The sequence below is a fragment of the Anoplophora glabripennis genome, unplaced genomic scaffold (genome assembly GCF_000390285.2).
Source record: "Anoplophora glabripennis isolate ALB-LARVAE unplaced genomic scaffold, Agla_2.0 scaffold959, whole genome shotgun sequence".
NCBI classification, from domain to species: domain Eukaryota; kingdom Metazoa; phylum Arthropoda; class Insecta; order Coleoptera; family Cerambycidae; genus Anoplophora; species Anoplophora glabripennis.
Genome location: NW_019417160.1, coordinates 30,879 through 47,182, shown reverse-complemented (window position 1 = coordinate 47,182; position 16,304 = coordinate 30,879). Strand labels below are relative to the sequence as shown.

Sequence of the window (16,304 nt, the reverse complement as noted above, 5' to 3'; positions counted from 1 at the left end):
CTATAATATTCCAAATAGTTTTTATAATGCCTTATTTATGTATTTCTCCATTTATTTTCCTCATATCGTAAACTCGATCGGTTAAAATTACTGCAAGCTCTTCTGACGTAGTTGTTTCAAATATTTCATATTTTCTTGCTTTGCAGAACTGTATAAATTGAAACTATGTCGATGCTTTCTTCGTTCAACATATTATTTGAAGAGAATTTTTGCTGGAGCACATTATAAGTACATTTCAGTTAAAACTTTTTCTTTATATTCGGTTTGATGTTAAAAAATAATTTGAAGAGTAACACATTTAAAGCGGCAAAATTTTGACGTTAAAATGACATTTTATTTTGAGAATGGGAGAAATAATATAATCTAATAAGTTATCATCAGATTTTCAGGATCTTCTGAAAGATGCGAAAAGTATAAACATGTTGGTATAGTTCTTCCGAAGTCAGTTGAACATGCATAAAAAAAACGAGCAATCAAATTTAATGAGTCTCATGGGCATCCCTAAAAAAAAGTTTTCTGCTAAAGGTAGAAAATTATAATAATTTGTATATAATGTATAGAAAATTTCTATTATATGTTCATTTGACCAACAACGTATTTAAATTATTTATGTCCTCAAACAATTTTATTATATTGATGGTTATTTTCGTTTTGTTCCATTTCAAAAGCTCTCCAAAATGCCATGGTGTAATAATATTAGTAAACCAAATATCCCTCTTATTTTTCCCTTTCGCAATTGTAATATGAATGATTAATAGAAGGGTGCCTATAATAAATTAAAATTATCTGAATCACACCAAATTCCGCATTCCCGCACTGCACTGCTAGGCGACTAGTCGACAACTGAATTTTGACAACGCAATGGACCAGCGAAACAGTGCGCATTGCTCTTTGCCTGCACGCTCATTCTTCAACTGAGCGTATACATTTCTACCACCTGCACTTTTCGTTCAACTAGATCTGTATATGGGTATGGCTAAATAAATGTGGGAACAAGTTTTTCAAATATTTCAATGCCGAGTTGCTGCTTAGCGACCGAGCCTGGTACATACCTTGAAGATATTGGTTCTTCAATTGACTTCGGAAAAACTATACCAACATAACTTCTTTCCTATGAAATTAAATTTTTTCTCCACTTAAACGTCTCTTTACGCAATTTATCGCAGAACACGATTGCACCATATTTAATTTTTACGAATCTTTCACATACACTAATTAAATCACACAAATATTCAATAAATCAATCAATAATGTCAATACATGACTTTTACTCTATGGTTTGTTTACAGTATTTTGTACCGGTATACCCATGTACCATCATTTGCTTTACCGATATTTGCCTCCACTAGCTTCATCTGCCTTGCACACATCAGCGTGATTGACCTCTCTTTCTAGACCTAGTCCATAGTTTACTAGGTCAATGGTTCCAACACACCCCACCTCTTATTCCTCGTTTTTCCGCCAACCTAGTACTCTTGCACTATTCCCTTATACTCGCGTACTTCACACCTACTACCTAATATCTACAACTAGTCTATTTTACAACTGCTTACAACTATGAATGGGGTATGTATGTATGTATGTATGTCTGTATGTATGTATGTATGTATGTATGTATGTATGTCGGAGGGGTGGTGGAATTGTCTTCCACCACGGCACTTAGGCCTTATTAGGCCCTTTGTACACCCTCCTTCATTACTCGAGTACTTTTCTTCAAACCATCTTATTTACTACACGGATGGCTTGGTGGCAAAGTCTCGTACAGTTTATGTATGATAGCATGGTCTTGAGTTGCAGAGATTTCTTGCTCTGCTCTCATTACCATTTATCGGGGACCACACGCGTGCGGTAAATGTTGGGCGACCCAGGTCTCTGGTAGGCTGCCACAGCCACGTCTCCGAGCCTGCCTTAGGTTACCCATCCAAATTCCGGCCCACGTCCGTGATGCTTGACTCGGCAGATCGAAATCTGCCGGCCAATACACCCAGCTAGGCTATGAATGGGGTATTGCGACAGGCGCTTTACACCATGTAGGTCAGCGGTCAGGCCTAGTCCAAAAAAGGGTTTAAATAATGATTTATGAAGATATTTTTTTAGCGTAAAATACATTTTAAAATGTTTTTGATCGCATATTCGTATTCTACTCATTTTTCCCTATTTTCCCTTAAAATTGATGACATTATTACCGAAACACCTCGTACATTCACATAAGAAAGGGTAATAACATAAAAAGTAAGGTTAAATGGGTTTCGATAAATTTGACAAAAAACACTTATAATGTTTAAAATTTGTGATGCCTTTATTAAAAAAAAATAATGTTACTAACAAAATAAAAAATGATTATTTTATATAAATCCAGTTCATGTTTCATTAATGCTTCTTGCATCAAATAAATATCTACCTATATCTACACAATTAAAAATTCTTTTCCATTATAATGTATAATGGAAAATTATTTTTAAATATGTTGATATAGATATTTATTTGATGAAAGAAACAATTTTTTTAAGCTTACTATCATAATGCAGGTGTTAAATTGCCAGTATTTTCTGGGTAAGATAACAATCATAAGTTACCGTAAGTAACGGGTAACTTATCAGTAATGTGGAAAATACAATAAATAATTTTATTTTGGTAGAAATAAGTCATATCATTTTAAGATCAAATACATGATTTGATATTTTGCAAGAAAGGAAGATATTAAAAAAAAACTAAAATGTTTTATGGATACGAATGTTGCTATTATTCATATACAGCAGTAATACATTCTATTATTATTATTAGTTAAATTACTCAAAACCAGAACTTTTGACAAATTCTTTAATGTAACGTATCCATTTGCAGTAATAATGTAGCCAGAAAAACATTTGATTTGAATTAAAAATGTAAACTATTAAAAAAAAAATATTTTTTTTTGCAAATTTGTCATAAAAAAATAAGGCATCAAAAAAGTCTCTATTTCTAAATGTAGTATTACTACATCAAATGTATGCAGTATCACTGCGGCAACACTTGAAATGAGAACAGGGTTAGTCTAGGTTGTAATTTGACTACAGGTCCTTGACATTCTATCTTGTCATCTTCATCCATGCTACATTTACATATGTCTAACTAACTGAGGCTTGGATTATTTCACGATTGTCACAATTATCTAAGGATAATTATTACTTGGATTACCGAAGTCCTACTGTATCATTGTTTTTTTTTAATAACCTCCCTGTTGTTAAAGTTGGATGAAAAAGTTTAAACCACTAGTTTCACCTTTCATGGAACCTCGCTTTATGACTAGAATAAAATTTGTTTATATCAGAATATTTAATCACTTTACATTACAAGTAATTATTTCATGCTAAGATGTGTGGTTCCATCAAAAGTGAGACACAGTGTATAACGATAAAATGGTTCCTTTATTTTTGATAGTAATAAGAAAATTCATTTACAGGTTTGTGTATGAGACTGAACATTTTAATGGTGTGGGTGAACTTCTAGAAATTTTGGGTTCCATAATAAATGGGTTCGCATTACCTTTGAAGGCGGAGCACAAGCAATTTCTTGTGAAGGTACTGATACCTTTGCATAAGGTTAAGTGTCTGTCGTTGTATCATGCACAGCTAGCCTACTGCGTCGTCCAATTTTTGGAGAAGGATCCCACATTGACTGAACCAGTAGTTCGAGGACTACTAAAATACTGGCCCAAAACCTGTAGCCAGAAAGAGGTGATGTTTCTTGGAGAAATTGAGGAGGTTCTTGATGTCATAGAACCGTCGCAATTCACAAGGATTCAAGAGCCGCTGTTTAGGCAGATTTCAAGATGTGTTTCCAGTCCACATTTCCAGGTGAGTTTGTATCTCAAAATACAGCAAAATATTTGATCCATTTCTTTTGAATTTTTAATACCCCCTAAAATTAGTAATAATTTCTAAACTTTATGAATATACGTCGTTGTATTAAAAATATTTAAGAGCAAAAATTAAAAAAAAAAATAAATTCCTTTTTTTTAATAAAATGGGACTTTTTTGTAATGGGGAAGTTTCACATTTTTTTTCTTTTCTTATTAAATTCCTTTCATCATAAATAGTCAATTGCCACATACATTTTAAATTTTTAATTAATAGTTTTCCTATAAAAAAATATATAAATTCAAAATAATTCTCTATGCACTAAAACGCAGTCTTAAACAAAGACGGCTGACTCTTACCTCACGATCCAGTATCAGTCCAAATTAAACGAGTCGTGTAGAGTCGTGTTCTGTAGTCTGTCTCGCTCTTACTCATTTGTGTTTATGCAAACTACGTGTGCCGGATAGATTTTATATTATTTACTTTTACTTAACACAATATTGTTAATTATTTTAAAAATTGTACATTCTATGGCTACAGAAGCTGGATTTGTGCAAGAACAATCTGATAATTTGTCAAAAATAGATGTTCTATAAAATATGTTTGCATGATTTCTTCCTCATTTTCTCATCCTTTGGTACATTAAATAGTTTGTTGGGGGCAGCTAGTGTTGTGGAACTACACATGGGTACTATAATATTTATGTTCAGACACTGTTATGTTTTTCACGTTCTCGTGTTGTAATTCTGATCCTGAAGCCGCCACACATTAAAGCTGCCTGGGTAGATATTGTGAAAATGTTCGTAGAGAAAATTAACAAAACTTGTCTTTAAATTTATACACCTAAAACTAACTACTCAAAACTACTCAGAATTCAATGCGAACACAAACTAATTCAACACAAGATTAAATAACAGCAATGCAATGACAGCGCCAGCCTCCCGCGTCTTGACAGTCTTAACACTCATATACCGGATCCTGACGTCACAAATTGCTTGACCAATTAGGGACCGTTTTCGCCCACCTAATTATATTCAATATTTTAATAATTAATTACATATTAATAGTTAAATTTAAAGGGGTTTTACATATAGAAACATTCTTTTATAGTAATTTTCTGCACTTTAAATAAATTTTGCTTCAAAAGAAAATTTGATGCAATGCATCTTCCTCATTGCCATTAAAAGTTATAAGTAGTAATAGAATTTTAAAAACAGCCAGTGGTGTTTGTATATACAGCGTGTCCCACTAGTGCAGGAAAGTCCAATATCTATGTTAAATTGAGGAATATATGAATTTTTCTTTTTACTGTGTTGCCACATTTCTCGGAATGTACAAATTAAAAATATATTCAACTATACAGGGTGTTTCACTTTTCTTGACCAGACACCAACTTTGGTTTTTTAAATGGAAACACACATGTTTTATATTTTTTTCGGATTCTACATCAAAAATAAAGGGTACTTTGTGTAGAATAGTTCTATTCAAATATTCACAGTTTTTGAGATATCTCGCTTGAAAGGTTTTTCTAATCGATATTGGCTGCTTACATTTTCTGATACTGACAGGTTATACTAATAGCTACTAAGACAATTTTTTTATCAGATGTTTAGAAAGTATGACTCTTCCGAATCATGCTCCAAAAACTGGCCTGCGTTATACAGGGTCACCAAAATATCATGTCAAAATTGACAATTGAAAAATTGAAAAATCAAATTTTTTAAATGCAACACCCTGTATATTTTCATACCATGAGATACAGAATTAAATTCTCTACAACTTTGCTATACCTGCTCCCATACCAAAATCCATTAGTTTTTCATGAAATCTCATTTTTATGAAAAAATGCGAAATTTACAAATAGTTTATATGTAAAATAACGTAGTAGGTTCTTGTCAAAGGATAATCTGGAAAATTTTCGATTCCCATTAGGTTTAATAGAAAAGCAACAGTAATAATTGTGAAATGAATTACTCTAAAGAAGAATTAGTAAATATGGTGTACGCCGTAGGAGAAGCTCATGGTAACTGTTTATTGGCAAGTCGTATTTACCAAGCTAATAATTCAGATTTACATAGATATCCTCGTACAAAGTGTTTTGTAAAACTGAAGGAGAGGTTTGAAAGAACAACAAATGCAAATTATGAGAAGACAACAAGAAAACACGCATGCAGTATCCAAAACAGTAAATTAACATCGTGCATTTCTAACAAAAGTAATAAAGACCTAGTTAAATTAGTAATTAACCGCTCAAAATGCCATTTTTCTCTAGACATTGAGCAATTCTACGACGAAAATTGCTTGACACATTTCGAAGCATTTCCAGAGTTACGGTCAAAAAAGCATTTCTTATTTTTGCCCGTAAATCTTCTACATCTGTCGGAGGAGTTTTATACACCCTGTCTTTTATATAGCCCCATAAAAAAAATCATGACGACAGGTCTGGGGATCGGGGAGGCCATGGAATTGGACCGCCTCTACCTATCCACTTATCTGGATACAAACCATTTAAGTATTCTCTAACCTGAAACAGTTTTTCTATGAATTTACATAATGAGAAAATTCTTGCTTGAGTGGAATGTGCAGGGGCACCATAATGTTGGAACCACTGACTGTTTAAGTCATCCGGAGGAATATGTCTCTGCAATTGGAGCAAGTCGTTTTGTAAAAATTGCAAATACCCATTACCAGTTAAGTTTCCTTCAAGAAAATGTGGTCCAATGACATATTCTCCGCATATTCCCGCCCAAACGTTGACTTTATAGCGGTGTTGATGATCGTTTTGTCTAATTAATCTGGGATTATGATCGGCGTAATGGTGATAATTCTGTCGATTCTCTCGACCAGTATTGGCAAAGGATGATGACTCGTCAGTAAATAACACCTTTGAAAAAAAAATTTCATCTTGTAGCTTTATAGTTGCCCACTCACAAAAATGTACTTGCTTCTGAAAATCTTGCTGTGTTAAGAATTGGTGATGCTCAGAATTGTAGGGGTGGCAGTTGTTTTTCTTTAACGTTCTATTAACCACACTTTTGGAAATACTAATTTCATCACTAATTTCTCTGACACTTGTAGATGGATTATGGACTGCACATCCCAAAATGTCAATTTAACTATCCTGATTACTGCATGCGTGTGTTCTTGTTGTTTTCTCATAATTTACATTTGCCGTTCTTTAAAACTTCTCCTTCAGTTTACAAAACACTTTGTATGAGGATATCTTTGTAAATCTGGATTATTAGTTTGGTAAATACTTGTCAATAAACAGTTACCATGAGTTTTACTAATTGTTCTATTATTTATTTAATAATTCTTCTTTAGAGTAATTCATTTCACAATTATTACTGTCGCTTTTCTATTAAACCTTATGTGAATCGAAAATTTTCCAGATTATCCTTTGACAGGAGCCTACTACATTATTTTACATATAAGCTATTTGTAAACTTCGCATTTTTTCATAGAAATGAGATTTCATGAAAAACTATACTCGATGGCCGAAATTATAGATAGTGATTCATCGCTAGCTCTTGGACTAGTAAGGAGGTTGAGGTGTGCAGGGATCGAAAATCCATAGGCGTGTATACGTAAAAGCAACAAGATGTAGAAAATATGGAATATGGCTTATAGTTTGACGTTTCTAACTACGGCTAACTCGAATTCTACTTACGTCGGTTTACACTCACTGAAAAGATCATTTCCCTATCTGTAATAAGTGCGATAGACAGAGATAGGAAATAAATCGCGTTCAGTGTAACTCAGTCTATGACTGTTATAGATCCTATCGATGTGCAAAGAGAGCGGCACATCATTTAACATAAGCAAATAATATTGNTAGGAAATAAATCGCGTTCAGTGTAACTCAGTCTATGACTGTTATAGATCCTGTCGATGTGCAAAGAGAGCGGCACATCATTTAACATAAGCAAATAATATTGAACCGTTATAAAAATCATTTTAAGTTTTATACACTTTACGGTAATAGTGTTTCTATATTATGTATGAATCACTATCTATATTTTCGGCCGTAATGAATTTTAAATTTTAAAAATGAAATTTTCACATACTGGCATAAAATTCAATTTATTATCCATAGAACTTAACAAATATGCCTCATGACCACTCAAATCCAAACCATAGATAAAGGACCCTTATTTTGCCATACCCAACAAAAATGTAGGTCATACTTAGTAAAAATGCATAATTACACATTGCTTAGAAAAAAGGTAGTTAAGTTTTTGAGGAAAATAACTATTTTTTGACATAAAAATCGTGCCAGTCTTTTATGTTACTAAGGGTAAAAAACAAAATGATGTTTTTCTCCATTATTGCTCTTCTATAGTAACTGCGTTACTGCTAATCACGGCAGCATAGCCATATAGCTTTTTTAGTTTAAAAATGACTCATAGAATCATCCCTTAAAGTTTGTCAATGTAAGTTAAGTAACTTTTTTGCTTCATGTTTATACACGGTCTGGCTGTTAAGTTTTAAGACTGACTTTATTATGGCGAAGTTAGTGGCGCTATCTATGTGCGGCCATCAGAACTATGTAATGGGAAGTCTTCTGAGTGACCAGACAAAATTTCATCATTATACGTGTATCGATCACGAAGTTATAACATTTTTCGTGAAGCGAGTTTTTGATAGTTGTCAAATGCACATTAAACAGAGTACAGCAATCAAATTATGTTTTAAACCTGGTAAAACAGCTACGGAAACATGTCAACTGTTATATACAGCATACAGTGAGAAGTGTGTATTATGTCAGACTGTGTTCCTGTGGTTTAGGAAGTTTTGTGATGGCCAAGACAGCATGCACCACCACAAGAGGATGAGACGTCTCCGCACAAGCCGAACGAGCCAAAACGTCGGAGTGCACTGAAGTTTGATGATCGATTCACCATCAGAATGTTAGCAGCCCATGTACGGTTGATAGCCGGTTAGCCGGCTTTAAAACAGAACTTGATTGCTGTACCTTGTTCAATGTGAGTTTGACAACTGTCAAAAATTAACTTCATGTAAAACGTTGTAACTTTGTGGTAGATACACATATACTGATGAAATTTTGTTTAGTCACTCGGAAGGCTTCCCACTATGTAGTTCTGGTGACCTCACATAGATAGCGTCACACGCTTTGCCACAATAAAATCAGTGTTGTATAAAGAAGTTTTTCAATGGGTACAATTAAATTTCGGATAATTTATTCTTTATTCACTTACTACATAGTATCAACCGTTTATTTGAAGTTTAACTTATTTTTAGTGGACATTTTATTTAAAATCGTAAAATTAAATTTACTTCCAATTAAGCCTGGAAAGTATACGATAATTTAATTATTGTTCTTTTATAATGTTTATGTAAGTATGCAAGATATTGATTGCTATTAAAAATTTGGATTTGAAACTAGAGTGCTACTCTTTTCAAGAAAGAAACAAAATTGTTAATATCTGATCAAACGATTGACTTTATGGGGTAAAAGAATAAGAAAAAATTATCAAAAAATTGTTTCTCCTTATACTGCACTCAATTTTTTGTTTCTAAAATTGAATAATTTTATTGCAACAAAGCCTTCTACAAATATTAAAATAAAAAAATATATTTATGTGAAGGTGAATCTTTTAGAATCATCCGCCTATGGCTTGTACAGGTACAGAATACGTCTTAGTTTTTCAAGTGGCACATCCTATACAACACTTAATAAAGAAAAATCCAAAGGCACGTATACATCTGCATGCTACGCAACCCGCGCTGTTAGCGCGCCGCACGTTCGTTGCTCGTCCAATGTGCGTTTGAACTATTCATTTTGAAGAACCTACCGCGATCCAAAAGGAAACCCACGAACATTTTAGTAGACATTTTGCATTGTAGATAATCATGTTTCTCACACCCCCGTCCAAATGTGTACTGTGAATACTCAAAGCGTTCGTCGAAAAAACCCACATGAGGTGGACACGCCGTGTGCCCGCAGTTCGTGCTCAACTCGAAAACCACGTAGATTTATATGCACTTTAATGAATAACATTAGGAAATAGTTTGTGATACATATTTATTGATAAATTTTTTATCTTTACAGGTAGCAGAGCGGGCTTTGTACTTCTGGAACAACGAGTATATTATGTCATTAATGGAAGAGAATAATCATGTAATCATGCCAATCATGTTTCCTGCGCTTTACCGTATATCTAAGGAACATTGGAACCAAACTATTGTTGCACTCGTATATAATGTGCTCAAGACTTTTATGGAAATGAACTCAAAATTGTTCGACGAACTTACTGTTAGTTATAAGGCAGAGAGGCAAAAGTAAGTTTTACAGTATTACAATATATTTGCCCCTTCATATATTTTTCATAATCCCTTAGTCCAGTGGCCAAATGAAATAAAGATGGGTCACACTTTTTTATAATTTTTTAATAGATACCATGATACTAAAACTGCAAAAACACAAATATTTACTTTTACTCATAATCATTTTATTTAAATTTTGTTAATAAGTAGGAACAATGACAAAAAGAAATAAGAAAAAAACAGACAAATTAAAAGAGAATTTCAAAATAACTATACATGCGAGTCAGATCAAAATTTTATGTGATGGCTGTTTCTAGAATGTTTGCTTTCATGTCTGTCATAGAAATTCGTAGAATGGTACTTAAATGCTGATCTGTGAGACGGGAACAGTATTTATTTTATCTGTAATTAAGAATTGAAAAAGTTTATTCACATAAGTAAGTGCTGCCAAAAATTGTAATTAATTGCTGAGCAAACAGTTTTGGCCCGAAATTGAAATAATTCCGACTTTTATTTACAAACTGTTGTGGGCCGCGGCTTGCCGACCGCTGCATAAGTCCTTGATTTTCATTCAACTTTCATTGTAATAAGAAACTATTAAAACATTTTAGTTATGGTTATCAAGATTTTAAATTACTTCATTTAGTAATAAGAGAAATCACTTTTTGAGGAAACGGACAATATTTTACAATCTACTGGCAAATATTGATATAATACAGGGTGTAAGAAGTTTGACTACCATTACTTTAGCATGAGATAGAGTAGTCATAAATGAACAAAAAAGTTATATATACAGGGGCGTAAGATTAACAGTTTTCAAAATACAGAGAGTATTAATATTGGGGAGTTTCTTGATGCATACCACGTGTGCACACGACAGACACTTGTCCTACGGACAGAATGTAAACGACTATTATTGTGAAACATTTAGTAAATTTCAAGACAATTGTTTTCCAGTTTGTAAATAAATAAAATAAAATATATCGATTTTGTAGTGCGAATATAATGTTGTGCCTAAATTTTAGCTCGAATTTTAGTTATTCTGAATCTCTTAAAACAGGACTTTTAATCAAATCATGAATTTGAAAAATATGTAATTAAATCATACTTAGGTATTAAAAATAATTTAGGTACTTACCAAAAAGCAAAATTCAGTAATTTTTAAATGCACAAGTACAAAAAAACTAAAACATATGCTCAAAATGTCCACCACCATTTTCGATGCACGCACGACACCTTCAAATCCAATTATCGCACATTCGCTGGAAAACACCTCAAAAAAAGGAAATAGTGGTATACAAAAAACATTCAGACACGGTCCAATCCAGATACCAACTGAATTGCGTATTGCTGGACAGCTTAGTGTTATCTGCCGCGCCGTTTCGCATTGCTTGGTATGAATTTTATCGAATTTTAAATTTATTGCAATGCTAATTATTTTGTAGAATTAAGCATAAAGAAGTTCAAAAAAGTGATAAACATTGTATTTTATGGTATTCTATGCTCTTAATTACTCGAACTTTTGTATATCAAGTTGAAGATTTTGATAATTTTTTTTCTCAGAAGTGGTTGAGTTTAGGACCCATGTCATATAAGGTTTTTTTGTTTATTTTAATGTATTCTATCATCTGTTAAAATTAAGGCAGCCGAACTTCTATCACCCTGTAGGCTTCACAAATTGTACCTTACCTTGTAATGATTAAACATAGAACATTCAAGACATTGAAGAATAGTTACAAAAAACTTCCAATACTTTAAAATATTAAAAAAAAATTAAACATGACAGCGACTAATATCCTTGTTTCTTCAGTAAATTTCTGATAGCAAATTGTATTTACTATGAATGCATGGTTGTAGACTTACTGCTAAAGGCTGTTGAAAGAATGGCTGTTTAGTTTGACATAATTTTACACTGAAATTTGAAACAACAAATTACTACAGAGCCAAACAGTCTCAGATTGGCAGTCAACAGTCTCTAACCAGTATGACTGTCAACAAATGATTTGATGATGATTTGAAAATCCTGCATGAACAGTCCTTCCCAATCAGGGTTTGAGATTTCTTATGCATATCCGGTAATTTCTTAATGAGCATGCTCCAGACGATTGAAAACTACTGGAGACTGCTATAGAAACAAACCTAATAGGAAAATTTTTTAGCCATTATTAAAAAAACAATTACATACAATGTGCAACCGTTTATCATTCTCGCTACCTTTGTCCCTGGATTGAATAGTTACTTTTAATACTGAATAATAAATCTATAATGGAAATATACCAAATATAAAAAAGAAAAAAGTAATACAGAGGTTACAGAAAATATTTCTAAAACTTGTTATATTGGGTTGGGGAATAAGTAATATCCGTTTTTTTTTTTCAAATTATTATTAACTACGATCCATCATTATTATTATTTATCACCTACTCCCAACATTAAAGTTTCTCAATGCCTCTTCTGTAGAAATCCTTCAGTTTTGACTCGAAAAACTCATTAGCTCATTGTCGTTGTTAAAACAAACACTGAATAATGAGTTTGACAAAAAGCGGAAGAGGTGAAAATCAGAAGGCGTGAGATTGAAAGAGTAAGATGGATGGGGCAGGACTTCCCAATTCAACACTCAAATGGCCGTTTTGGTCATGGGGTTGCGCATTTTCATGTTGCAAAAGAACATAGTATCGCTGATTAGGTCTTTATTGTTGAATAGCCATGTGGAGTCGCCATAGTTGTTGGACATAGAGTTCCGCGTTGAGGGTTTGATTATTTGGCAAGAGTTCATAATAGAGAAGCCCTTTCTAATACTACCAGGCGCATAACATTATCTTTCGAAGATGAAGTTCTGGTTTTGTTCGTGGAGTTGCTTGTGTGGTAATTTATGAACATTGCGTCGAACTACTTCAGAAAATTCTTATTCAAGGTCCAAACTACACGTACCATAAATATCAAAAATTACAAAAATCCGATTCCCTTACCTTTTGTAAAATGAATTATTAAATTGCGATAGCCTGTTGATAACATTTTGGAGCAAACCAGAACAGTATCCAAACATTTTTTTGTTTTATTTTAAGAATATAAGGTGAAGTATAGTCTTTCCGAAGTCAGTTGAACATGTAAAAAACGCCTGGCAATAAAATTTAATGACTCGTAGGCGTCCCTAAAAAAGTTTTCTGCTGAAGGTAAAAAATTATAATAATTTGTATATAATGTGTAGAAAATTTCTATTATATGTTCATTTGGCCAACAACATAGTTTAATTATTTATGTCCTCAAACAATTTTATTATATTGATGGTAAATTTTGTTTTGTTCCGTTTCACAAGGTCTTCAAAATAACATGTTGTAATAATATTAGTAAACAAAGTATCCCTCCTATTTCTCCCTTTCGCAATTGTAATATGAATGTTTAATAGAAGGTGCTTATAATAAATTAAAATTACCTGAATCACACCAAATTCCGCATTGCACTGCTGAGCAATTTGTCAACCACTTGTCAACAGCTGAGATTTATTGCCCAGTGGCCCAATGCAACTGTGTTTGGATTTTGTTTGCCCGCGCTCGCATTCTTCAACTGGGCGTATACATTTCTACTACTCCACGTTTAGTTTGACCACACCTGTATATGGGTATGGCTAAATAAATATGGTAACAAATTTTTCAAATATTTCAATGCTGATTTGCTGCTTCAGCGACCGAACCTGGTACATACTGTCAACCTCTTGGTTGTTCAATTGACATCGGGAAGACTATACCACTGAATTTTTCAACTGTATGAGAATACTAGTATTAGAGGTTATCGGATCTTTCAAATATTACAATAAATAAATGAAAAACTAGTAATTTCACAATTTGTATATAACAAAAAATATTGTTTTTCATATAGGGAGAAAAAGAGAGAGAAGGAACGAGATGAGTTGTGGAAGAAGCTTACAGAGCTCGAGTTAAACCATAATAAAAATACGTCTGCACAACATAATAACAGCCCTCCCAGCAAAAAGTGATATAACAGCCTAATGTTCCCCGCCCACTGCTAGCTGTGTGTCGGTAAGTAAGTCTACAAGTAAGACACTCTGCAAGTGGTCCCCTGTCAAATGGAAGCATGCTTCACAACGCCAAAAAATGTACATCTCTAATAAATCCACCACATCAACTACAGTTTCTGCACGAATCTGTTTTATTTAAATCTCCTTGTATAAATAATCTACATTATTAAAGCTAGTCTTTTCCTTGTATACACTAAAATCGATTTAGAATTATGTAATATTTTGACCATTAAAATCATGGATTTCTTTGCATTAATTTTTTTCTAATTATATGTTCTTCAATGCTGAAAAACCGTCAAGTTATAATTTCCAACCTCTTAATGCTAATATAATAAAAACTATTGCATTGATATTATTTATTTCTTGGCATTGAAAAACATATTCTTATACAGCGTATTGATATTTTTTTGTGGATTTTGGCAGAAAACCTTAAATTGGTGTAGTGGCATAAAATGTGCAATGTGTCGGAAGATAAAATGGGAGAAGTGACGACGATCGGATTGTACATTTTAAATTATTGTGAATGTACTAAGTCTTTCTACAATGTTTGTAGCTGTGGACAAAGAACTATGTTAAAAATGTGCTATAGTAAAACTAAAAACTGTATATAGCTATTGAACAACCGTGGTTATGGTTTGTGTTTGGACTGTGGTTGGTTATTACAGTGACTTGTTAATTCTGGGGTATTATTACCAATAAAGAAAATTATCTATAATTTTTGTTTAATTACTACTATTAAAAAAATAGTGCCAAAGTTATTTAGGATGTTTCAACTTTTGCAATTTAATTCATGAAAAGCAATGAAATTTTCGTTGAAGCTCATTTAGAAAAGTGGAATAGTTTTGCTGTAACAACAGAGAATTGTAACATTCACATATGAGAAAGAAGAAAGGATCGCAATATTTTTTGTAAAATTTTGTTAGATGAGTTTGAACAATTTCCAATTTATTATATTTCTAATTTACCAAAGCTTACTTCCTATACATTTCATAGTCATGAAAGTAAGATTATTGATATTTACACTTACCTGTAATAGAGATTACTTCAATCAAGGATAATACCTAAGTATCTTATATTTTTACAATATTTTTTTCCTGAATGAACACAAAAATGGATAATATTACAATGAGCATGTAACAACTCTTCATGGTAATTTTCTCTGACAATCGATAATATTTCAGCAGCTGGGGCAGCTAGGTGTTCTTTTGATTTTTTGAGTCTATAAGTGGTGCACGATAATTTTCTCAAAATTGTTGAAATTAGCACCTGAGCGGAGAATTTGAACTCTTTTTGCCTATTTCTGAAAATATTTTATCCAATTCCAATTAGGAGACTTCCTTTGGACAAAAATTCATATACGTTGTCATATTAGCATTGGCGCTTAACAGAACAGAAATGACATTCATTTTTTATTTTTCTTATGGGTGCCATATTGGATTTTTACATTTTCACAGCCTGTCATGATATGGGTATACTTTTTCGTTTTCCTTGGAGAAGCAAATTATTCATAATAGATTTATTTATTTTAATTAGAAATTTCTAATATAACAATAATAATAATCTCTAATGATACTTTCACTTCTATAAAGTGTTTTAAAATATGATAACCAACTATTAGTTTAAACAAAATTCTAACATTTTAATTCAATTTTCATTGACAACTACTGAATTTTATTTAGCACCAGTTTGCCCATTTTATTGCAAATTTGTGACACAAAGTTCTCTAAATTTTTATGTCGACCGGAACCGGCGCTAAACAAAATTCAACTGTGCAATTTTCATACAGCAAAACCATATATTATTTATACTTTATAAATTAATCTGAAGTATATCTCCTTCTTCATGTAAAAACTGCATCTCTAGTTTTTTTTAATTTGATTTGCTAATGAAAATTTCAGTGAACTGTCAAAATTTCAAAGCACTCTTTGTAAACGTGATTAATTTATTACTATTTTAATGAAACCAAAAACTTATACGAAGTCTCATATGAAAGATCACTGCAATGAGAAAAATACACTGAATCCGAATATGCATTGATCCAATTAACACCCATAAGAAAAATAAAAGTCATATCTCTGTTATGATAGGTGCCATGTTGCCTAATACAACATATTTGAATTTCACAAAAATGATTATTTTCA

The 16,304-nt window shown here is 32.4% G+C and overlaps 1 protein-coding gene across 3 annotated transcripts in view; it reads left to right on the top strand.

The window, feature by feature from the left end:
• The window catches only part of LOC108915282 (serine/threonine-protein phosphatase 2A 56 kDa regulatory subunit epsilon isoform), an 81,194-nt gene extending 66,316 nt beyond the window's left edge, over window positions 1-14,878 (top strand). For 2 of the 3 annotated variants that reach the window (XM_018721266.1, XM_018721269.2), the window contains exons 4-6: window positions 3,443-3,836; window positions 9,913-10,142; window positions 14,004-14,878. In XM_018721266.1, coding sequence (XP_018576782.1) covers window positions 3,443-3,836; window positions 9,913-10,142; window positions 14,004-14,121 — 742 coding nt within the window. In that variant the 3' untranslated portion in view covers window positions 14,122-14,878. The remainder of the gene's footprint in view (window positions 1-3,442; window positions 3,837-9,912; window positions 10,143-14,003) is intronic. The other variant, XM_018721268.1, reaches the window with a different exon arrangement.
• The last annotated feature ends 1,426 nt before the right edge of the window (window positions 14,879-16,304 follow it).